General features: G+C 42.9%; 1 protein-coding gene across 1 annotated transcript in view; it reads right to left on the bottom strand.

Moving 5' to 3' along the window:
* LOC124789699 (receptor-type guanylate cyclase gcy-19) overlaps positions 1-21887 on the bottom strand; it is a 442435-nt gene extending 420548 nt beyond the window's left edge. The window contains exon 1 of the mRNA XM_047257147.1: positions 21748-21887. Coding sequence (XP_047113103.1) covers positions 21748-21855 — 108 coding nt within the window. The 5' untranslated portion in view covers positions 21856-21887. The remainder of the gene's footprint in view (positions 1-21747) is intronic.
* Between the last annotated feature and the right edge of the window lie 4883 nt (positions 21888-26770).

The raw sequence follows: 26770 nt of genomic DNA, 5'->3' as shown, positions 1-26770 counted from the left end.
CAAAAATGTATCCGGTAGTAAAGACAAATGTCAACCCTTGGCACAGAGTGGTGTGTATATAATCACTTGCAACCAGTGTGAAAAAGCGTGTACGGGTCAGTCAAGCAGAGCCGCGGCAATTAGGCTACGTGAACATGAGATAAGCTGGCGATTGAGGAAGAACGATTCGACCTTTGCCGATCATCTTTTATCAGAAAACCGTTTACATGATGCAGAATGTGAAGTTTTACATTCTGTCAAGAAAAGGAGAAATATGACCTTACTGGAAATATGGGAAATCAACAAAGAAATGACTTACAATAGTATCAACAAAGAAATGACTTACAATAGTATTAAATGATCCATTTCCATGTTCCCCTTTCTTCCGGGTAAATTAAGTTTTCGTTACAAATACCAGATTCAAAATGCAAATTCATCTTATTTCTCATCATAGGTTAAATGTAACTCCACATAAAACTTTGTTTACACCCTTTTTTAGTTACTGTAATTATTGTAATGTTTTCCTATGTAAACACTTTGTGATTTTTATGTCTTTTGTGTGAATAATATCTGTTTAAGTCGCACATCATGTATATCTGTGCTTGCGACATTCAGTTGTCGCCTGAAGTGGGACTGAGCAGCCGAAAGTCGGTTCGTGAGGAAATAAATATAATTTGACAGAACATTAGCATGTGTTTTTCTTTTTAATATTATCATCACGTTCTGCCAATTACCGATAGAAAATTCAGTTATCTGTCGCATTAGACAATAAGACAACGCAGTTTATCGCATATTTCCACACACAACTGATTTCAATGTTTGCAACTGTAAAAGCGACGTGCCCTGACAGAGAGAACGGAGTACTGTGGCACGCAGGGCACTACATGTATTTACCGGCGTACCACAAACACTCAATTTGTGTGGAATGGAGCAGTGTGGTCAGGTACGGATTTCTCTTCTGATTAATATGCTCTGCGAGCGTGTAACCTACGCTTGACCCCAAGCCCTTAAGCTTATCATGAACTGCGCAGTCGGTATGTTTCTAGAGCCACTGGAATGCTGACTCACTGTTGTCGGGTAGAGTGATCTGACATTTGTTGCCCTAGTTCAGGCTTTACAAAAAAAAAAAAAAAAAAAAAAAAAAAAAAAAAAAAAAAAAAAAAAAAAAAACTACATACTTGGAGCAAATTTTCAATTTTTCTTGAAGCCCTTACATTTGCTTTATGAGGCTGAACGGCCATTACGATCACTGTAAAGACCAGTAAAGTTTCCTGTCTTGAGGTGAAATACTGTTAGCCAAATTTTCTGAAATACTTTCATTTCCACAAGAGGCATGCATACAAAAACTAATAAAGAAGAAAGAAAATATTGAGAAAAATTGCTTAGACGCTTACTAGAACCGAATAGTGTTATTTTTGTTTGGAACAACATTTTGAACAATTTTAAGATGTTTAATTATTTTAGAAACATTTATGTTTCAGGTAACTGGATATTTCTTACAGTCAGGTATAAGTACAATGTTTTCCGGTTTATCCTCCTTTGTACGTTACCACAACACTCTGGCTATTAATTGATACCATCTTCAGTCTTTCTGTGCTTGTCTGGGTGTAAGACCTGCGTTTCTGTAGAAACATAAGTGGATCGTAAAATGCTTGAAGAGGCGTTTTGATAACCTATTTAAAGTTGGAAGGTTGTATTAGTGCTATAATGGACGCTATAAAAATACATGGAAGTCACAGACTGGATAGTGCTTATTTACTTTAGTGATGCGTTTCGGTTTATATATCATCAGATTAATTTTTAAAAAAAATTCTGTAAAGAGTAACAAATGACACACAGCGCATAACAGTAGTTAACTGACCACTACAAACACACAGAAAATAAATCGACGTACAATGTGAAAACATACCAAGGTTAAGGAAAACACGTCATACGTAGGTATGGGCTCAAATATCTTACCATTTCCTACGGGGCTTCATTATGCACATAAAATTTTGGTCATATTTATGAAATTTTCCCCGTATATGTTATTATCATTAGGTTCTACTTTGCATTCTCTCATTTGGCAACTTCCTTCCCGACAGATTCTACTGTTTCCTTGTCCGCCCACTCCAGCCTCAGTTTCCACACCTGGATGTCGTGACTGATGTGCGACTGTATGTTTATTTTGCCATTGCTATTGTGTGTTGTGAATTTTACAAATTGACAAAATCATTTTATAGTAATGATCAGTGTTGCCTATGAAGCCTACGTTGTAGATGTAAAAAAAATTAGATCTATTTCCTGCGCTTGGTACTATGTGCAGGCGGTCAATGTATGTATATCTGTTGCAAATCAGAAGTGTCTCGTAATAAAAAGCTTATTCAACCAGCCGACTTGTAGAGTGCCCCCTCGCATCGTTACCTGGCGATCTCCTATTTGCTGTCCTCCCCTACAACATGAGATTTGAAACTTCCTGGCAGATTAAAACTGTGTGCCGGATCGAGACTCGCGATACGGACGTTTGCCTTTCGTGAGCAAGTGCTCTACCAACTGAGCTACCCACGCACGACTCACGACACGTCCTTACAGCTGTACCTCCGGCAGTACCTCGTCTCCTACCTTCCAAACTTCACATAAGCTCTCCTGCGAAACATGAGATTTGTTTTTGTGGTCATGTCAGTGTTTATTTCGTAGTTTTTGAGTGGATATAAGTTTGTTTTGTAATTAAGCACGGCCTCCAGGTCGTGTCTTCGTCATTCCTCATAGCAACATAATAATCAATCTTAAGTATTAATGCTCACCACTACTTCCACATGGCGGTCTAGTTGTCTTCCTGAAGGGTGTAGCCGCCGTAACGATTCAGTTTCGCGTTGTCTAATGGACGAGATATTTGACTCCATATCTACGTATGACGTGTTTTCCACACTCTTGCTATGTTTTCACATTGTACTTTAATTTATTTCCTGTTTATTATTAGTGATTAGTTAATTACTGTTATGCACTATGTGTTATTTGTGACGCTTTACGGATTATTTTAGATGAAGCTGATGATATATGAACCAAGATGTGTCATTAAAGAAAGTGGTCACCACACAGCCTGTGACTTCCATGTATTTTTTTTATAGCATCCATAATAGCACTTCAAATTATTTAAAAATTGGCTCATATATGGATGTGACTTCACATCACACCAGTTATCTAATTGGAAATAAATGTTTCTATGAAGTTTATGAACGTTACGTCCTATTTGTTTAAGTCATGGCCTACGGACAATTATCAGCCAACCTGCCTCCGATAGTGAGCAATACGTACACAAGCTGATCGAAAGTATTGGGATACCTACTAGGGAGCATTAATATGGGTTGTGTCTATGGCGGTATGAACTCTGCTGGGAACACCTTCAGTGAGGTGTCTGAATGTCTGTGGAGCAACGGCAGGCCATCCTGAAGTGCCAAAACCAGAAAAAAATGGCTCTGAGCACTATGGGACTCAACTGCTGAGGTCATTAGCCCCCTAGAACTTAGAACTAGTTAAACCTAACTAACCTAAGGACATCACACACATCCATGCCCGAGGCAGGATTCGAACCTGCGACCGTAGCGGTCTCGCGGTTCCAGACTGCAGCACCTAGAACCGCACGGGAAACCAGAAAAGGTAGTGTTGATAGACGCTGGGTTTCGGAAGGAAGTCGACGTTCTAACTCATTCCAGAGTGGTTCCACTGGATTCAGGTTGGGTCTCTGGGGAGACCAGTACAGTACAGGATTATTATTGTCCACAAACCATTGCCTTGGAGATGCTGCTATGTGATAGATTGAACAGCCATGCTGATACAATAAATCGTCATCTCCGAACTGTATCTCTATTGTAAGCAGAACACAGCGCTGTAAAATGTGTCACATCTTTCCGCATTTAGCATTTTCTAAGCGCAGTAAGGGCACGACAACTAACCACGAAAACAGCCTGATACTATAGCACCAGCCCCTCCGTACGCTGGTACTACCAGTGATGGCAGCTAACGTTCTCCAGGCATTCACCAAATCTGAAAAACTTCCATTGGACTCCCACAGGGTCTAGCATGGTTTATCACTCCAAACCATTCGTTTTCAGTTGCTTAGCATTGACTATGGATACGAGTTGCTTATGAGGAGCTGCTCGACCACTTATACCCCATTCTTTTCAACTCCATAAACACAGTCATTATGCTAGATGGATTGTTCGTAACTATGTGATCAAAAGTATCCGGACACCTGGCTGAAAATGACTTACAAGTTCGTGGCGCCTTCCATCGCTAATGTTCGAATTCAATATGGTGTTGGCCCACCCTTGATGACAGCTTCCACCCTCGCAGGCATACGTTCAATCAGGTACTGGAAGGTTTCTTTGGGAACGGCAGCCCATTCTTCACGAAGTGCTGCGCTGAGAAGAGGTGTCGATGTCGGACGGTGAGGCCTTGCACGAAGTCGGCGTTCCAAAACATCCCAAAGGCGTTCTATAGGATTCAGGACAGGAGTCTGTGCAGGCCAGTCCATTACAGGGATGTGCATTATGAACAGGTGCTCGATTGTCGTGATAGATGCAGTTGCCATTCCCGAATTGCTCTTCAACAGTGGGAAGTAAGAAGGCGCTTAAAACATCAATGTAGACCTGTGCTGTGATAGTGACAAACAAACAAAAAGGAGTGCAAGCCCCCTCCACGAAAAACACGACCTCACCATAACACCAACACCTCCGAATTTTACTGTTGGCACTACTCACGCTGGCAGAGGACGTTCACCGGTCATTCGCCATACCCACACCCTGCCATCGGATCCCCACATCGAGTACCGTGATTCGTCACTCCAGACAACGTTTTTCCACTGTTCAATCGTCCAATGTTACGGTCTTTACACCAAGCGATGCGTCGTTTGCCATTTTCCGGCATGATGTGTGGTTTATGAGCACCGTTCGACCATGAAATCCAAGTTTTCTCACCTCCTGCCTAACTATCATAGCACATTCAGCGGATCCTGTTGCAACTTGGAATTAGTGTGTGATGGACTGGATAGATTTTTGCCTATTACAGACCTCTTGAAGTGCCTGCGGTCTTTGTCAGCCAACACACGAGGTCGGTCTGTACACTTTTGTGCTGTACGTGTCACCTCACGTGTCCACTTCACTATCACACCGGAAACAGTGGACCTATGGATGTTTTTTAGGAGGGTGGAAATCTTGCGTGCAGACCTATGACAAGTGACACCCAATCACCTGACCACGTTCGAAATCCTTGAGGTCCGCAGACCGCCTCATTCTGCTCTCTCACGAAGTCTACTGACTACTGAGATCGCTGATATGGAGTACCTGGCAGTAGGTAGCAGCACAATGCACCTAATATGAAAAAAAGTGTGTTTTTGGGGGTGTTCGGATACTTTTGATCACATAGTGTAGCACTTGGCAACTCTCGAGCGATTCCTTTCGGTGATTTCATGCGATTCTTTGCAACCGCCCTCCACAATGCTGGGAAGTCCCTGTTCCTCACTATGAAAGGTCTGCCTGGTCTTAATTTAACTATGGTTGTTTCTTCGTGTTTCCACTTCCCAGTTTCATCAAGAACAGTGGACTTGGGCAGCGTTAGAGGGATTTAAATGTCACCGATCCATCTGTTACTCAAGTGACAGCCAATAACTATTCCACGTTCTAAGTCACTGAGCTCTTCTGACCGATCGATCCTGCTGTTACTTTTTCTGTACTGACAGCGCAACGCTCCCCTCCTTCTTTTATACTGGCGGGTTCGCCTTCCGTGACATCTAGCGATCAATCCCGCATTACAATGGCGTGTCCAGATACTCTTGATCACATAATTTACTTCAGTAAACGAAAGATATATATGTAGTGAGACATACATGGGCACACAATCACACAAGGGTTTGGACTTGTCATAAATTTTTATCACCTCCAAACTACTTAGATACGATATCATTTTTGTTTACTTTCAGGTAGATACCTGCAGTCCTGGTACAAACTGAAACCGCCGGGTCACAGTACGGTACCACGTAGCTAAAGGAGCCAAAACAAAGTGGTTTACGAAGGTTCAAAATGGCTCTGAGCACTATGGGACTTAACATCTGAGGTCATCAGTCCCCTAGAACTTAGAACTACTTAAACCTACCTAACCTAAGGACATCACACACATCCATGCCCGAGGCAGGATTCGAACCTGCGACCGTAGCAGTCCCGCGGTTCCGGACTGAAGCGCCTAGAACCGCTCGGTCACCGCGGCCGGCGGTTTACGAAGGAAAATGGCCAAAACAGCTGTATGTTTTGAGAAGTTATTTTCTGTAGACGTCCAGTTTCGGAATCTCAGTAATACCATCTTCAGGCCCCCATGCATTCCATCTATAGACAGTCAGATACATCGATATTTGCATAAATAGGAGCCATCAATACTTGAATTCCGAGAATTCGTTTAAGGAGCGTTTACTTCGAAGACTTGAGCTGTGCTCCCCCATTCGGATCTGCGGGAGGGGACTGCCAACAGGGAGGTGACCATGAGAAAAAGATTGAATAATAAACGAAAAGACAACGTTCTACGAGTCGCAGCGTGGAATGTCAGAAGTTTGAACGTATTAGGAAACATAGGAAATCTAAAAAGGAAAACGCATAGGCTCAGTCTGGATATAATGGGAGTCAGTGAGATGAAACAGAGAGAAGATAAGGATTTCTGGTAAGGCAAATAAGGGTTAATAGCAACAGCAGCAGAAAACGGTGTAACGGGAGTAGGATTCATTATGAATAGAGAGGTAGGGCAGAGAGTGAGTTACTTTGAACAGTTCAGTGATAGGGTTGTTCTCATAAGAATCGACAGCAAACCGACATCGACAACAGGTGCACATGCCGACGTCGCAAGCCAAAAATGAAGAGATAGAGAAAGTACGTAAGGATACTGAACTGGTAAATCAGTACGCAAAGGGAGATGAAAATCAAATAGTCATGGGGAACTGGATTGTCGTTTAGGGGAGGAGTAGAAGAAAGAGTTAGGAGAGAATATGGATTTGGTACGAGGAATGAGAGAAGAGAGAGACTAATTGAGTTCTGTAATAAATTTAAGCTAGTAAAAGCGAATACTCTGTTAAAGAATCACAAAAGGAGGAGGTATATTTGCAAAAATCCGAGAGATACGGGAATTTTCAGTAAGTTCATGTCAGACAGAGATTCCGAAATTAGGTATTGGATCGTAAGACGTACGCGGGAGCAATTTAGTAATGATGAAGAGTACTCTGAAGCCTAAGAGACTAGTCAGGAAGAATCAATGATCAAAGAAGTGGGAAACACAAGTGCTGAGGAATGAAGAGAGACGCTTGAAGTCCTCTGATGCTATAGATACTGCGATAGTGAATACGTCAACAAGCAGTTCATTTGCAGAGGAATGGACATCTCTCAAAAGGGCACTCACAGAAGTTGGAAAGAACAACGTAAGTACAAGGAAGGTAACTGCGAAAAACTATGAATAACAGAAGAAATGCTTCATTTTACTCACGCAAGTAGCTGACAAGCATAATGTACAGAAGAATGAAAAAGAAAATTGACCATCTGTTACATGACGCTCACTTTGGCTTTGGGAAAGGCAAAGGCACAAGAGAGGCAGTTCTGACGTTGCAGTTGATAATGGAAGCAAGACGGAAGAAAAATCAGAACACTTTCAGAGGATATACCGACCTGGAAAAGTGTCCGCCAATGTAAAATGGTGCAAGATGTTCGAAATTCGAGTAAAATAGGGGTAAACTACAGGGAAAGATGGGTAATATACAATACGTACAAGAACCAAGAGGGAAAAAAAAGACTGTAAGACCAAGAACGATGTACTTGCCGTTCAATCTATACATCGAAGAAGCTAATAAGATAAAGGTTCAATAGTGGAATTAAAATTCAAGGTAAAAAGATATCAGCGATAAAATTTGCGCATAACATTGCTATTCTCACTGAATCATAAGAAAAATTAGGGATTTAGTCCATGGAATGAACTGTCTAATGAGCACAGAATGTGGATTGAGAGTAATTAGAAGGAAGACGAAACCTGTGAGAAACAGCAGAAATGAGAGCAGCGATAAACTTGGTATCAGGACTGGTGATCAGGAAGTAGACGAAGTTAGGGAAATCTATTAGACAGGCAGCAAAATAAAGCATGATGGACGGAGCAAGGGGGACATTAAAAGCAGACTAGCACTGCAAAATGGGCCCTCCTGGCCAAGAGAAACCTATTAGTATCAAATAAAGGCCTTATTTTGAGGCCGAAATTTCTGAGAATGTACATTTGGAACACAGCATTGTAAGGTGATGAATCATTGATTGAGGGAAAACCTGAACAGAAGATGGTTCAAATGGCTCTAAGTACTATGGGACTTAACATCTGAGGTCACCAGTCCCCTAGACTTAGAACTACTTAAACCTGACTAACCTAAGGACATCACACACATCCATGACCGAGGCAGGATTCAAACCTGCAACCGTAGCAGTAGCGCGGTTCCGGACTGAAGCGCCTAGAACCGCTCGGCCACAGCGGCCAGGCTGAACAGAAGACAGTAGAAACATTTGAGATGTGGTACTACAGATGAGTGTTGAAAATTAGGTGTAGTCGTAAGATAAGGTACGAGGAGATCCTCAGCAGAATCGGCGAGGAAAAAAAAAATGGAAACGTTGACATGAAGAAGGGTCAGGATGACAGGACATATTAAAATTATTTTAATAAAAGAGACTTGATCACAAAGTATTCTGTATATTTCGTTTGGGAATCGAATTCGGCCATTCATAAGACCATCATCAGACTGGCATGGTGAAGGCCGCTCATGATGCCTGCTGCTGTCACCAAGGAGTAAAAATTGGTCTTATGATCACCGAACGAAATGTACAGGGTACATGCCATCAAGACTGGTTTATTGAAATAATTTTAATATAATTTTAGAAATCGCTGTGTTTCTGTCTGATAATTCTCGAAAAATTTCTGACGGAACATCTGTTAAGACATCAGGGAATAACTTCCATGGTACTAGAGGTAGCTGTAGAGGGTAAAAACTGTAGAGGAAGACAGAAATACGAATACATCTAACAAATAATTGAGGACGTAGGTTGCAAGTGGTACTCTGAGATGAAATGGTTCGCACAAGAGAGAAATTCGTGTCGAGCCGCATCAAGTCAGCCAGACGATTGATAACTTTAAAAAATAAATAAAAACATAAGAATGAAAAATGTGCACATCCACCTCCCTCTTGAAACCGAATGGCGTAAACACAACACGCTTTCTACAGGATATAAACTGTTGCGAGTTCTGTTGGCAGATGAGATACGTTGCGTGCCGCGCTTCGCGGTTTGCGTGTCTGTGGCCAGAGTGCTTTAGCACCCATCATGCGGATGAAACCTTTCAACTTACCGAGAAGAGAACATCATTATGCGTTTTACATGTGATTACTTTCAGATAACGGCTGATAAATACGGTAGTTAGCGAAGTATGGAGGTAATCAACAATAGTGGCGTAGTATTTATTACGTTTCCAGGAGGAGAAGTACATGCATTCCAGAGCGAGTACAATAAATTAAGGGTCTCGGCCGGATAGCCGTGGTTGTTAAAGCGTCACTTCCGGGACGGGGCGATGTGTCTACCCAGATCGAATCCGCCCGGCGGTTTAACGACGAGGGCCGGTTTGCTGGCCAGCCTGGATGTGGTTTTTACGCAGTTTCTCACATCTCAGTAAGTGAATACCGGGGGTGGTACCAAGTTCCACCTGAAGCAGCCTATATGATTTGCAAATATTTAGAAAATTTTCTTCCAATTTCACGTGAATAACACTGCGCGGAGACAGTTGGAGCACAAAAATTTCGACTTGGATAATGGGCTAGCGAGAGGAAAGGCATCCAGCCACCCTTTAAATTAACCGTGCCAGATCATTTACTAACCATGCCAACACTGCGCTGACGCGCGACAAAGGCACAAGAAAAAGAAGAAGAATAGAATAACTTAAGGGAAAAAGCGAAAGATTCGCCCATAACTGAAGAGTTTGGAAATAAAAGTGTGACTGATACATACACTTAGACACAGTAATGTTGATGTAGCAGTTGCCTACAGCTCTTCCTAATTCCAGATATTAGCCTTGCAAACTTCACTCATAGGTATTAAGTATTTACAAGTCTTCATGGAGTGAATTACAAGTAAGGCTGTTCGAAAGAATCAGTTGGGGAGACATATCCTGTTGGTGAACTGCAGTGTTGTGGTTTATATTGTTCGAATCTGGTCAAAAGAGATTAACGATGTCTGTTACGTCGCGTTTTGTTGGGATGCAGATAAATTAAAAGGCTTCGAAATGTTACAAAGTAGGACTTTAGAGCTTAATATCGATCATTATTAGTGGAAACAATCGCGGATACAGCTTACGTCCTTCCAGCCATTCTCCATGCAAACACGGATAACTGACTCATTAGCGTAGGAGTTGGTTGGCTGAGAACCCAAAGGGTATGCCAGTAGCCATTCGTGTAATTCGGAAATTTCTTGGATACCTACTTTTCCATTTAATCTTGTGCTACAGGTAAGACCATATATACTCTTTAGAATACAAATCGTGGTATTCTGTTGGCCAACTGAAACGCTGAGAAGAGCGCGAATACTACTGGGATACGCTGACACTTATCGCTTCTTGTACCACCTAGTCATTACCTTGGACCTGTTTACATCACATGTAGCATACAATCGTTGTTATAGGCCCAATATGATCAATAAAAGGACGCACCCATTTTATGAAATTTTTTCATAACGTACATTCTGAAATTTCATACTGGTACATCATTGATGAATTAGAGAAATTTGTGCTGAGTTGTAAACAGGCTAATGCTTTGTAAAACACTACATTCGTCGTCGTCGACCCCTGCCTGTTGACATATTTTTCGGATCACACTTCGCACACTAATTTGCCCTTGAATCCAACTGTTATATCAACACACACACGCAAAAAATATCACCTTACACATTAACGATCTCACTATTTAGTTAGCTGTGTCGTCTTGGCATTCAAAATGCTACGAAACCCTATATGACAGCACAGACAGTTTTAAGCAGTGAACATGCAGTGGATCATCATCAACAGGTGTCGCAACGTGTATACAGGGCGGCCCAGAAAAGCTGCGACTAAGTTAGAGGAGTTGAAGAGGATTCAGCCAGGTTATGAACCCGTACCCGGAAAAGTTATCCAACGACGCTACAGAGCATAGAAGTTATATGCGCCGGCGCCTGCCACTATGCCACCCCTTTGGCAGCAAATGCGACTTTGTACGCTACTAACCACAGGCGAAATGTCACACAGTGTTGTTTGTTATTCAGTGGTCTCCTGGAACCCTTTAAAATCTCCCAAGACCTTTCTGCGCAGCAGCTGGTTCTATGTTCTCCACAGGCGATCGTAGCAATTAGTTACGATCATTGAATAACAAACAACATCGCGAGACGTTACTCCTATGATCTGTCAGCAAACAAGTCACGTTTGCTGCTGAAGTTGCGGCTTAGTGTCGGGCGCCGGCGCCTATAACTTCGACGCTCTATAGCGTTGTTGGATGACGTTTACGGAATAAGGGTTCCTATCGTCGATTTGTTCCCCAAGGCACTCTCTACAACCCCTCAAAGTTTTGTGGCAATATTTCTGGGACATCCTGTATGTGAAACCACGAAAGAGTGGATTAAGTGATGGTTATCTAATGTTACTTACAGGGTGTAGTCTAGCCCTATGTTCCTATGTTATTAAGTAACATTAGTAAACAGAATCTGGATTCATCCGAAAAAGTGACGTTTTACTATTCGTCCACCCAGGTTCGTCGTTGAGTACACCATCACAGGCGCTCCTGTCTTTGATGCAGTTTCAAGGGTAACAGCGGCTATGGTCCTATGGTCTCTAAGCTGATAGTCCATGCTGCTGCAAACGTCGTCGAACTGTTCGTGCAGATGGTTGTTGTCTTGCAAACGTCCCCATCTGTTGAGTGAGGGATCGAGACGTGACTGCACGATTCGTTACAGCCATGCTGATAAGATGCCTGTCATCTCGACTGCTAGTGATACAAGGCCATTGGGATCCAGCATGGCGTTCCGTATTACCCTCCTGAACCCACCGATTCCATATTCTGCTAACAGTCAGTGGATCTCGACCAACGCGAGCAGCAATGTCGCGATACGATAAACCGCAATCGCGATAGGCTACAATCCGACCTTTATCAAAGTCGAAAACGTGATGGTACGCATTTCTCCTCCTTACACGAGGCATCACAACTACGTTTCACCAAAGCGACGCCGGTCAACTGCTGTTTGTATATGAGAAATCGGTTGGAAACTTTCCTCATGTCAGCACGTTGTAGGTGTCGCCACCGGCGCCAACCTTGTGTGAATGCTCTGAAAAGCTAATCATTTGCATATCACAGCATCTTCTTCCCGTCGGTTAAATTTCGCGTCTCTAGCACGTCATCTTCGTGGTGTAGAAATTTTAATGGCCAGTAGTGTACTTACAAAGAAGTAAATGACAGCAAGTAGAAATTCTTACAGTTAATTGAAGTTCAGAGAAAAGGAATCAAAAGTTTTACGTTTACGGATGGCATCGTAATTCTGTCATTGATGGTAAAAGCTCTGGATGAACAGTTGAACGAAGTGGTTAGTATCTTGAAATGTGGCCTCCTTTGAATAGGAAGAAAAGCGAAAGAGGTATAATGGAATGTAGCTGAATCAAATCACGCGATGCCGTGGAAATTATATTAAGGAATCTGACACTAAATGCAGTAGACGAGTTTTTCTATTTGGATATGAAGATAACGACGACTGTCGGCTAGTAGAGAATACAGAACGCCGCTTATCAATAGTAAGTTGCCGGCCGGTGTGACCGAACGGTTCTGTGCGCTTCAGTCCGGAATCACGCCGCTGCTAAGGTCGCAGGTTCGAATCCTGCCTTGGGCATGGCTGTGTGTGATGTCCTTAGGTTAGTTAGGGTTACGTAGTTCTAGGTCTAGGGGACTGATGACCTCAGATATGTTTAGAGCCATTTGAACCAATAGTAAGAATTTTTATGAAACTGATTATTTTGATGTCACCGAATGTACAAGTACTTATTATGGTGTCTTTCTTGATCCTTTTTATGTGCAGTGTAGCCTTCTATGGAAGAGGAATGTGGATGATAAACCGCTTAGACGAGACGAGTACAGAATCTTTAGAAATATGGAGGTAGAGAAGAATACTGAAGATTAGATGGGTACATAGAGTAATGAACGAAGAGATCTTGAATCGAATAGGAAATAAAAAACAATTTATGGCACAGCTTGACTACTTTGAGGAATCAGTTGAGGGCATACGTTCTAACATACCACACCTCCTCTGGCAGCATCATACCTTCTTCAGTTTAGTTTATTGGTTTTATGTAATATTTTCGTCCTTGTTTCTCTTGACGTATATTCTCTATTATTGATTAGATGCCCACTTGACCTGTTTAGTCTTTTCCTAGGAGTAAAGCTGGACGGCGACAAAGAGACATGCATTCACATTTTTGGAACACATTTATTAAAAAAAAACGAAGAGACCCAAAATACATCGGCGTGGACTATATTACTCTTAAACCATTTAATCACTTTATATTTTGTCAATCAGAAAAATGAGAGAATATTGACTTAAAGTAACCACAATCTGTTCCGTCAGCAGCAGTAAAAAAAAAAAAAAAAAATACGTGAGAACACCTGAAGCATCAAGGAATGGTCAACTTAGTTTTGGAGAGACGTGTGAGGAAGTAAACATTACAAAAGGAGACCAAAGCTTGATTACAGAAAGCAGGGTCAATGTTTCTAGGCTGCAGTAATTATGTAGAGATGAAGAGTGTGTACGCATCAAACTAGTCTTCGGACTGAGGATCACAACAATAACACACACACACACACACACACACACACACACACACGCATTGTATACATAATATATCTGACTCTAGTAAAATTCCATGAAAACATTCCGCTTTTATACATAATTATGACGCAAGATTTATTTTAATGCTGACTGATCACTGTTTGATTGAAATATTCAGCAGTAGCAAATGCTTACATTGCGCAACGAGAAAGGAAAACGCTGCTTCTCATAAAATGTTGTTTACGTTGTTTTCAGCGCTATAGATATACCTTCAGTCATGTCCAGACTTAGTATCCGGGGTTCAAAGAGAGACATCATGTCCTGTGCTCATGGAGTAGCATCGATATTTCAGTCATCCATCCACGAGATTACAGTACGGCATTCGTTATGTTCCTACTAATTTAATGTTGCTCCGGGTATTAAAGGGTGTATCCAGTTTACTTTTGTTCTGATACTCATGATTCGTGAATTGTACAGCATGTGGTCCCCCACAGGATAATTTTCTTTTTTTGCTGCCAATGCTTATCGAGTTACATATTTTAATCGGAAATTTCACGAAAGTATTTTAGATTTATTTTCATCTCACAGTCAGTCATGAAGTTCACACGATTTTTGAACTGTTCACGCGTGCTCTTATGTTTTTACGTGAGTCAGTATTTGATCTAAGAACATACTACCGGGTTCATTCAGCGGGATCATTAGTCAAAAAAGGAGCTGATGTCAGCAGAAATATTTTGAATTCTTAGTATGTATATTGCAGCCAGTAATGAAGTCAGTGTTACAAAGACTCTGTGTTGTCCCAGACTATGTTCGACATGATTATTATATTTCATGTTCTTCTTGCGGATTTGCATCAGGCTTACAAAGTGAGATTTCACATCCTCATGCAACGTGATCTGCCTATAAGGCAGGTCACACTCATACCTGCGGATCCTGCCAGGAAATTTCAGGATCTAATCGTGATCTTTCATTCATTCAAATATTTGTTTGTGCTTTCTGTTTCTTCTATGTTGCGCAATGAAAACATATCCTATTTATGGATTTTTCAATTAAATGGTGATCACGCAGCGTTAATAATTATTCCTGGGACAAAATTTTGTATTAAGGGAGAAATTTTCAGGGAATTTTACTGACCATATATGCAATGTATTAGGTTTATCCCAATAAAAAGAGGTAGGAGAGTTTTAAACTGTTTCAAAATGTTTTGTTGCATTAAGCTGTGAATCAGTACTTCCAGGAAAGACTACACATACGACAGTGAATTAGATAGATTTGAAGAACTATTCCTCTTATATTTTATAGATCACGGATGATGGCTCATATGAATAGATGAAAAGTTTTTGGTTGAAAAAAATAAGAAAAAATCACTATCTATATGATAAACAGAATTTTATACTACATTTTTCTTCAGTGGAGTGGTCCAAGTTTTTGTCAGGTGTGCACAATATCTTCACTAAATAATGAAATCTTCTGCCGTCATTAATCTAGTAAGAGCAGCAGATGAAGTATGAAGATGCATGATAGAATCGAATCGAAATGAAGATTCAGTCGACACTGCATTCTCGCATGTAGGTTGAAAACTTTAATAGTGGCATCCATTTATTTACAACTTATACGGAACAAGTAAATGCTTCAAAATTTTACTGTACTTCTGAGTAGTCGCCAGCGTTGTGTATAACCTGTTGCCAGCGATGTGGAAGTCGTAGGATACCCTTGGCAATGTCAGCTGTGTTAATAGATAGGGTGGAGCGACCTATGGTCTGACAAATCTCTGTAACAATTCTGAAGCGAATGGCATGGAGTACTTCCTTCAATTTAGTAATCAAGATGACATCATAAGCGCTTAAGGAGACCTGGACGACATGAGGACCCAAAAAATTAAATTTTTTATTTAAGAAAATTCTGTGATTCTTCCTGATAGCAAAAATACATACTTTATGTATACTACCTCACCAGTTTCGTGTTTCAGAGCCTTCTTAAAGCAAACGGACCGCTTGAAAACCCAGCTGTAACAATGCTGTCCAACCTTACCAACAATTCCTCGTTATTTAATTTTGGCGCTGCTATTTCCATAGCAACTCGTTTGTCTAATACCCTTGAAGAAGATATTGACTGTACTGTGAGGAGGGATTTATTGCACTCGATCTTTCTGTCGATACGACTGGATTGTTTGAGTTCACTTACGTTTTTCAAGTACGTTTGTGTTGTAAATTTGTTATTGGGACTACGTATTTCAACCATTTTACACCTTAAACTGCTTGCACTTGTAAATTTTACAGTAATCAGCACAAGCATGCTGTTGGAAATCGTAAAATTGAAGAAACTGTTACGCGGAAGTGAAGTGGGGTTAGGCCCAAATATCTCCAGGCAGTGTTTCAAAACGCAAGTTGAAACATCTTACCAAAAATGAACAAGACGTTGGTGTTGTAAACATTGAAAGTAATGGTTACGTTTTAATTAGTAAGTGCATACTTTCAGAATTGCTTTTGTCTGTTACCAAATGGAAATTCTGTAGTAGTGAAAAATCCCTTACATTCAGTGAGAATGTAATTTCAAGTGGGTAAAGTAACGAAATGTGGAGTAACATGTCCTGTAACATGCACAAAATATAGTGAAGTGACTATTCGTGTTGTTTATGCCATGAGATGCTTTGGGAAGGAAAGAAAAGCAGCCCACTTATTCTGTGCTATGATGCATCCCCCACTGCTACCTGTGAAATTTGAGAGGCACTATAAACGATTGCATAGTAGTCTAAAGGAGGTCAGTGAAGCATATATGAAGAGAGCGGCGAAAGAAACTATAGATAATTATTGTTGCATTGGAAGGCTCCTTGCAGACTAGAGGCCAATACATCGCTGAGTGGAGTTGTCACAGTAAACTCTGCAGAAACAGGCAAGGTGCTGGTCTGTGGATGTTAGAGAAAATACTACCAAGGTTGTACCAATAATGTAAATCAACACATGTGTGGCAAAAAGTCTGGTTTCAGTGATGGTATGGAAAGAAAGGGGAAGTTTCTATTATTAGTAGGTCAGTTGTTAGAAATGGTGCGCAATACAGTCACTGCCTTGGTGATGGTGACTCTAAAGGCTTCAATAGCGTTGTGGCTGCTAAACCATATAAGAAAACTGAAATTAAAAAATTGAAAGTATAGGACATGTTCAGAAGAGACTTACGAAACACAACAATGACAAGACAGGAAAAAGTGTAATGGCAAAGCAATTGGTGGACAAGGCAACCTCACAAAATCAGAAGTAGAAAACCTCACAGAACACTATGGTCTAGCCATCACCATGGTCTAGCCATCAGGAGAAACAGCGAAAATGTTAGTGAGACGAGAAAAGCAACTGGGCAACTCTGCACTCACGAGCATCTACAGCGTGGGCTGTGACCAAAAGAAAACACTTCATGGTGAGAGTGTAATAGGTACGATGCAAACTGACAAAAACATGCACATGCACACCCCAAGCCGGAAAATGTTATGTTTATGGTAGAACTAAAGTCAGTATATAGAGATCTTTCAGATTCTAAACTCCTTGAAAAAAGTTTACGTGACAAAACACAGAATACGAATATCAGCTTCAATAGTTGCATTTGGGAACGCTTGTCAAAAACTGTTTTTGTTGGTGTGTCAGCTTTTCCAATTGGTGTGACGAAGTAACAAGCAGAGCAGAATAGGAACCAAGACTGGGGACAACATGAAAGTTGCGCTGTTACGAGTGGAGAGACAACGTGTCGCTGTAGCTGAAAAGGCTGCTGAAAGTTAAAATTATGGCTGAAAAAAACTAACAAATGTATGACAAAGAAGATCAGAATAACAAAGAAAAGAAATAAAACTAAAGAAGATGAAAGGACACTCAGAATCAACATGATTATGGAGTTGGCATGTTTTGACATGTTATCATTGAGAAGAAAATGACATGCAAATCTTTAGTTTCAGTTCCCTGTAATCAATGTTTTTGCATACTATGGTATCATTATCTCATCCAATATTAAAGCTAAAAAACATAATAACATAGTGCTTGCCTATAAATGGAACACCATTATTCAGCAGTGTATTAAATACTTTAAGCTGGTACATATCATATGTTCTTAAATTATTAGAAGAAAAATTTACTTCTAAAAAACTTTTTTTTTAATACACATAACAACAAATTGAACAGTATTCCTGGTTTGCTGTCTCAACAAGTTAATAAATAAGAAAATTTGTTTGAATAGTATGCAAGTACAGTGCACATAAAATAAAAATTACAAGTAATTCAGTACATACCATAAATCAATATTCACTCCACTATAAATTCCACAGTTTTTAAATTTTTTTCACACAGAGGTCGCAGTCTTCTAATGACGTGGTTAAAGTTTCATTCCAGTATCTATTAAAATTTTTGAGTTATTAAATTTCAAAGTACTAGTAAAAATTATAATCCATGATGTCCAGGTCACTTTAAATCCGTTGTGTGTGGTGGGTGGCACAGCACTTCCCAGGTTCATCGACTGGAAAGGTCAGTGACAACTTGCTCCATATGCACCTGAGCATTGTCCTGCGAAATGATGGGCGGGTCCAGCAGAAAACGTCGCCGTTTCTTTCTCTAAGCTGGTGACATGTTGTATTCCGAAAATGAAGAGCTGAGTGACAGGAGCGCCTCCACTTTCCGCAGGACCAGTCCATCATTTCGCAGGATAATGCTCAGGCTCATTTGGCGCAAGTTGCGACTGATTTGTTCGATAGAAGGGACAGGAAAGTGCTGTACCACCTACCATACTTCCCGGACGTAAGCACTTGTGATTGCAACTTGATTCCTAAATTGTAGGAAGCACTTCATAGCATTCTCTTCAGAACTGTTACAGAGATTCGTTGAGGAATAGACCGCTCCACTGGATCTATCAACACAACTGGCCCGGCTAATGGTATCCTACGACTTCCACGACGCTGAGAATGAGATATACACAATGCCGGGGACTACTCTGTGGGGCAGTAAAACCTTGAAATATGTATCGATGAGTGTTATTCGTTACTTAGGTCCGATCCAGAAACCAGAGTGAAAAATCCGATGAAGCTTGGGACTGTATGTCCATCGATCGCGTCACATCGCTCTTTACACTACGGAGCATACAGTGAGCACGTAGAGAGACCCGGAAAACAGCGTGTCCTGCCAAATATTAGGGCCTGCCCAGAGATTTAGACTGATTTCATGCAGCTCGTATAACGTAACTGCATTTCCTACTTCATGACAATTCTTGGCCGCACACTGCAGGGGAAATGAGGACGCTCCCGCTGCGTTTTCAATGGGAAGTGTTTGATCACCAATCGTACAGCCCGGACTTGTCTCCCTCTGAGTTTTGTCTCAGCTCACAATAACCACTGGCTATGAAGACAAAATTTGGCACAGGGAACGAGCTGCAGATCAGCGTAGAGACATTGTAGGAAACACAAACAGCTGCTTTCTATAACGAGGTATTGGAAAATTGTACAACGCTACGACAAACGTCTAAGTTGGAGCGGCGACTATTTTGAGAAGTGTTTGGAAGGTGTAGCTAAATATTCCAAGTAAAAAATTGCAGCCGGCCGGGGTGGCCGAGCGGTTCTAGGCGCTTCAGTCTGGAATCGTGCGACCGCTACGGTTTCAGGTTCTAATCCTGCCTCGGGCATGGATGTGTGGGATGTCCTTAGGTTAGTTAGGTTTAAGTAGTTCTAAGTTCTAGGGGACTGATGACCTCAGCTGTTAAGTCCACCCAGCATCTACATCTACATACATACTCCGCAATCCACCATACGGTGCGTGGCGGAGGGTACCTCGTACCACAAATAACATCTTCTCTCCCTGTTCCACCCCCAAACAGAACGAGGGATAAATGACTGCCTATATGCCTCTGTACGAGCCCTAATCTCTCTTATCTTATCTTTGTGGTCTTTCCGCGAAATATAAGTAGGCGGCAGTAAAATTGTACTGCAGTCAGCCTCAAATGCTGGTTCTCTAAATTTCCTCAGTAGTGATTCACGAAAACAACGCCTCCTTTCCTCCAGAGACTCCCACCCGAGTTCCTGAAGCATTCCCGTAAAACTCGCGTGATTGTCAAACCTACCAGTAACAAATCTAGCAGCCCGCCTCTGAATTGCTTCTATGTCCTCCCTCAATCCGATCTGATAGGGATCCCAAACGCTCGAGCAGTACTCAAGAATAGGTCGTATTAGTGTTTTATAAGCGGTCTCCTTTACAGATGAACCACATCTTCCCAGAATTCTACCAATGAACCGAAGACGACTATCCGCCTTCCCCACAACTGCCATTACATGCTTGTCCCACTTCATATCGCTCTACAATATTACGCCCAAATATTTAATCGACATGACTGTGTCAAGCATCGTGCTTAGAGCCATTTGAACCATCCTTCGTGATTATTTATACTTTATTTGTAGCTACAACTTTCATAACAAATTCTATACACGTAAGCTTCAGGCATTATATAGGGTGACGAAAAATTCGCGCACTCGAACTTCGCAGAGCGCCTCCTCACATCAAGCAATACAAAAATGTCTCTCACAAAATTTCGTCCTGCGCATATTTCGGGCAGTAAATGGACGTTAAAGATTGGAGATCTGGCAACATTATAATCACGTGTACGATAACTGCCTCTGTCAGGTAGTAGACTAGTGCTGTGCAGTTGGTGCAGGGAATAGCGTTTTGGGTTAGCATGCAGGAGGTCGAGGGTTCGATTCTAGAACGAGCTTTATTTGTTTTTCTTTGCTAAGAGTAATCTGTGTGGTACGGTATCTGACGTCTTAATCTTCATACAGTGATTACAGTACATCATCTACGGAACATTTGCTTTTAAGTACTATGAAAACAGAAATGGAAGTACAATAGTCTTCAATGGTCAACTTTTAAAGAAGCGTTTTGCACGTCGTGGACGCGAACTATTTCGCGGCACTACGTCTGCTAGATTCCAGACTTGTTTTCTGTGTACCCTGCCCGTATCGTCCCATCGAAATTATTTTCGAAGCCCTACTCATGAATTAAGGCCCTAACGATATGTAATTTACATGAATGTGGCAAGAATAGTGGTTGGTATTAGTCGATGGGACCACTGGGGGAGGGTACACACAAAACAAGTTTGGAATCTGGTAGATGCAGTGGCGCGAAACAATTCGTGTCCACGATTGTAAGTCCATTTCTGTGTTCATAGTACATAACTGCAAATGTTTTGTACAAACTGTAGCATGAATACTGCTTTTATCAACTTAAAACAAATAAGCCTCGATCTCCTGCATGCTATCCCAAAACGCTAACCCTACAACCAACTGCACAGCACAACTGCTATATGCTAACAGAGGTAGTTACTGTACAAGTGATTACAGTGTTGCCAGATTGCAACTCTTTGCGTCCATTTACTGCGCGAAATATGAGCACGATGAAATTTTGTGAGAGACATTTTTGTGTTGCTAGTGTGTGAGGACTCGCGCTGGGAAATCAGAGTACCCGAATATTTCTTCTCCCCGTGTATTACTTCGGCAACGGGCTTGCCGCAGTGGATACACCGGTACCTGTGAGATCACCGAAGTTAAGCGCTGTCGGGTGTGGCAGGCACTTGGATGGGTGACCAACCAGCCGCCATGCTCTTTTGCCATTTTTCGGGGTGCACTCAGCCTCGTGGCGCCAATTGAGGAGCTACGCGACCGAATAGTAGCGGCTCCAGTCAAAGACAACCATCATAACGACCGGGAGAGCGGTGTGCTGACCACATGCCCCTCCTATCCGCATCCTTGACTGAGGATGACACGGCGGTCATATGGTCCCGATGGGCCACTTGTGGCCTTAAGACGGAGTGCTATTTTTTGTATTACTTTCGTAGGACCCAGGCCTTTATACGGAACTCCAGTACTGTGTTAACGTATAGGGTGTGGGAGTACCTGCGCCTCTATGTCGCCGACCTCCTGGCGGTCGACGAGCGTGTCGCGCAGGCTGAGCGAGGTCTGCACGATGAGCGCGAGCACCGGCACGAACGGCAGCACCAGCATCTGCAGCAGCTGCAGGCGGCGGCCGCTGCGGTACGCCGGGTTGGCCGCCCTGCAGGCGCAGCCGTGCACGCCCGACGCCGCCGCGGCCGCCGCCGCCTCCGCCGCGATCGACTCGGACACGTCGTCCGACGAGACGGAGCGCACCGAGCCCGTGTCGTGCACGCGCACGTCGGCCGGCGGCGGCGCCAGGCCGTTGCTGCCGCCGCCCGCCTGCATCGCGCTGGCCGCCGTTGTGGCCGGCGCAGCCGCCGCCGCGGGCGCCGAGCCGCGCCTGCCGACAGAAACGCGTCGCGCGTTACAATCGAGGCGTACTGGACAGGGCTCGAGGTGCGTTTACCCCTGTACAACCTCCCGTGAGCACTAGGTCAGTATGGGACTAGTACAAAGAGGCGAGGGGGTGGATGCAACGATCTCACTGCACGCCTCTCATCTGTGAGCATGGGTCACTGTGCACACATGCAGGAGTCTCTCTGTCCCACACAAAACTAAACACGAGCATGTATACAAGACACAACAAAACCAGTGAATATTACACTACTGGCCATTAAAATTACTACACCAAGAAGAAATGCAGATGATAAACGGGACTTCATTGGACAAATATATCATACTAGAACTGACATGTGATTACATTTTCACGCAATTTGGATGCATGGATCCTGAGAAATCAGTACCCAGAACAACCACCTCTGCCCGTAATAACTGCCTTGATACGCCTGGGCATTGAATCAAACTGAGCTTGGATGGCGTGTACAGGTACAGCTGCCCATGTAGCTTCAACACGATACCACAGTTCATCAGGAATAGTGACTGGCGTATTGTGACAGGCCAGTTGCTCGGCCACCATTGACCAGACGTTTTCAATTGGTGAGAGATCTGGAGAATGTGCTGGCCAGGGCAGCAGTCGAACATTTCCTGTATCCAGAAAGGCCCGTAGAGGACCTGCAACATGCGGTCGTGCATTATCCTGCTGAAATGTAGGATTTCGCAGGGATCGAAGAAGGGTAGATCCACGGGTCGTAACACATCTGAAATGTAGCGTCCACTGTTCAAAGTGCCGTCAATGCGAACAAGAGGTGACCGAGACGTGTAACCAGTGGCACCCCATACCATCACGCCCGGTGACACGCCAATATGGCGATGACATTTACACGCTTCCAATATGCGTTCACCGCGATGTCGCCAAACACGGATGCGACCATCATGATGCTGTAAACAGAACCTGGATTCATCCGAAATAATGACGTTTTGCTATTCGTCCACCCAGGTTCGTCGTTGAGAACACCATCGCAGGCGCTCCTGTCTGTGACGCAACTTCAAGGGTAACCGCAGCCAGTCCATGCTGCTGCCAACGTCGTCGAACTGTTCGTGCAGATGGTCGTTGCAAACGTCCCTATCTGTTGACTCAGGGATCGAGACGTGGCTGCACGATTCGTTACAGCCATGCGGGTAAGATGCCTGTCATGTCCACTTCTAGTGATACGAGGCCGTTGGGATCCATCACGGCGTTCCGTATTACCCTCCTGAACCCACCGATTCTATATTCTGCTAACAGTCATTGGATCTCGAACAACGCGAGCAGCAATGTCGTGATACGATAAACCGCAATCGCGATAGGCTACAATCCGGCTTTTATCAAAGTCGGAAACGTGATGGTACGCATTTCTCCTCCTTACACGAGGCATCACAACAACGTTTCATCAGGGAACCCCGGAGAACCGCTGTTTGTGTATGAGAAATCGGTTGGAAACTTTCCTCATGTCAGCACGTTGTAGGTGTCGCCACCGGCGCCAACCTTGTGTGAATGCTCTGAAAAGCTAACCATTTGCATGTCACAGCATCTTCTTCCTGTCGGTTAAATTTCGCGTCTCTAGCTCGTCATCTTCGTGATGTAGCAATTTTAATGGGCAGTAGTGTGTATAAATTGGAGAAGGAAAGAACACAAAGGAAAGGAACTAATCATATCAGCTGCATCGGGGTTTTGTGCAGAATCAGTGACGACTAGTGAAAATGTGTGTCACAGCGAGACTCGAACCTGCGATATCCTGCTTTCTAGGCAGTTGCGTTAATAACTGCGCCACGCTGATACAGAGTTTATAGCAAATGTGCAGACTATTAAGTCTGTTCCCCAGCCTACCCACACTCCCACCTAGCACCACCTATCTGCATCCCCATTCCTGTCTTGATGTTCATTAATTTTAGATTCTCACTGGAGATCAAACGAACCTGTGCATGGGCACCGAAGGTTGTGGATTAATTGTCCATCGAGGGGAATCATATGAATGCGTGGTGCCTGTCCTTTTGGACGCTTCCAAAAGAAGAGATACCACACATTCATAGAACACACAGTGAAAGTGAATTGAAAGGTGTTGGAGAAGTTCAAGATGAAAACTTCAGTGTGACAGTGGGATTGCCTCTTCCCCCTTTCGTTTAATCTGATATTGGTAAGAGCGCTGATAAAAGCAATAAGCGTAGGGACAGGAATTCAGCTGGGTAGAAGGATCGTCACCCTGGGCTATGCAGATGATGTATTAGGGACAGTCAAATGAAAACGAGACAGACAAGAAATAAAGTAAGTAAACTTTTTATTTCAAAAGCAGGCACCATATTTATTAATACATTTATCCCACTGTGAGATAACACAATCAATGCCTTCATGGAAAAATATTTGCTGTTGCCTCGGGAACCATGATTGCGCCCAGGGATGCACCTCTATGTCCAAAGCAAACCGACAGCCACAAACATCTTCCCTCAAGGCTCCAAAAATAAGGAACTTGCATGGCAATAGATCGGGACAGTGCGGAGGATGTGTAAGGGTTTCCCAGTGAAACCTCTGCTGTGTAGTCATAATGCTGTTGGCAACATGTCGCCCCATTCTTACGCATCCTCCATACACTCCCAATCTCTCGACTCCCAATCTGTCAACAATCTTGGCGACATGTGGGCCCACCCTTACAGATCCTCTATACAGTGCCAATCTCTCAATATATTTTCGTTGTTTTGGAGATCTGAAGAAAGACATTCTTGCCCATCGATTTGCTTTGGACGATAAGGTATATGCCGGGTACAATCATAATGGACTTTTTATATGTTTCACAGTGGGATAACTATATTAAAGGTTCTGGCGATTAATTTTGAAAAAATTAAAGAGTTTACTTACTTTTTCCATCTGGCTCGTTTTTATTTGATTGCTCTTTACAGATTTTCATGTTTAGAATACATTTTCACACATTCTTGCACTATTGACTGTAAACATGAGAGAGGACAAGTTATGCTCTCATCTGTCTTTTGTATATGGAAACTTATGGAAGATTCTGTTACAACCTAATGTACCATGAGTGAGACTCTAGAAAGTTAACAGCCTGAGCAGACATTGATGGGGCCTGATAGGGCGCTAAAAGCATGAGTTATTTTTATGGTCTTAGCTTGTAGAAACGGCATGTTGGGAGTTGAAAGCAATTGGCGGCGAGCTCATCCCTCAGTAAATCTTGCCAGACAGGTCCACAGACATACGGGGCAGATAGAGCAGCCCCTCTTCGAGACAGGTCTCCAGCAGAACAATGCCATGATACCTGCATTGCCACCAGCCAAAGCCTGGGCTGATGGACTGAAGGATTACACAGTGGAGTTGTAAACCGGGCATTATATGCAGAGCCACATGTGATAAAATTTCACAAGTTTTTGTGTTTACCGATATTGCAAATAGGCCTGTGACCCACTTCGATTGGCCGCCTCAGTTGTATAAGAAACTCCAGCGTCTGAGAAACGTTTAGAGATAGAATCTTTATTACACCTCATAGCTCCAAGGCACAGGCGATTTAGATACAGATCTTCAAGATTGTATCTGTTCACTTGTTGCCATGGGCAGTGATGCAACTTCGGAGAATACATCTTCCCCTCCTTTTTTTCCAAAGATGCAGTTCCGTAACTCTTGCCCTGGTTCGACAGGAGTTTGTGCTGTCATGTGTGAGGGGAGATTTAGCGCCTCTAGAATCCTGTGATTGGCTCAAGACGGCGTGAAGGCGATTTCGTTCTTGCACTTGGTGGGAAACGGATTTTTTTTTTTTTCTGGAGAGGTGTGTAGTACTTGGGTGCTGGACTTTGATCTGGTAAGAAGACTTCTGATCGAAGCTATGGCATGTGTGGTTGGTACTCGGGACCTGTCCTAAGATGGAATTCACTTGCCACTAGTTGGACTGGGGAGCCTGTGGTGCAGTTCTTAATGTACTGACAGTGTGACTACAAATCTCTCGGACTACTCGTTTGCCGAGGGTACACTCGTTCGTTTTTGGTTTACTGGTCTTCACATTTGGTATCCTTGTGGGCTCTGTCACATAAGTGAGCCGAATTAGTCCTTGGTATGACCAGCAGATGGATGTGTCACACACTGAAATCTGCCATAATTTCAGGGCTCTGGTAGAGAGTAAACTGCGATCTGTCTGCCTGATCGCTAGGCCGTCAGATTTTTGCATTTCTTTCGTGGCCGCGATCGATTCACAGGTGCCGCTTCACACCTCACCTCCGGCGCACACTTCTCGCCAGCTGCGAGTTACATCGCTGTACGAAGAGTATCGTACTGCCGCTCCGGCCTTGTTAGGGCGTACAGATCTCAATCGCCACTTGATCTCAGCTGCACCTATATAGAGAAACTTCTGTAGATTTGAACAATCGAAGTCTGCTCAGCGTCAGATCAATTCAGATTGCGTTATCCACACTTTTAGGGCCAGATTACTTGACTCAGTTCTTCCACCCAGGATCCTTGTCCATTGTGGTCTTAAACCTCCTATTACTTGTTTATGGTATTCAATCAATAACTTGTTTAGCATAATTTATGTCCATTTTTGCCTTTTGAAAAATAAATGTTGTTAGAACTCTAGTAAATTTTACTTCATTCCCAATCATTTATAACAGCCGC

Source organism: Schistocerca piceifrons, chromosome 3, assembly GCF_021461385.2.
Source record: "Schistocerca piceifrons isolate TAMUIC-IGC-003096 chromosome 3, iqSchPice1.1, whole genome shotgun sequence".
Lineage (NCBI taxonomy): Eukaryota > Metazoa > Arthropoda > Insecta > Orthoptera > Acrididae > Schistocerca > Schistocerca piceifrons.
This window is presented reverse-complemented; position numbering and strand designations above follow the sequence as displayed.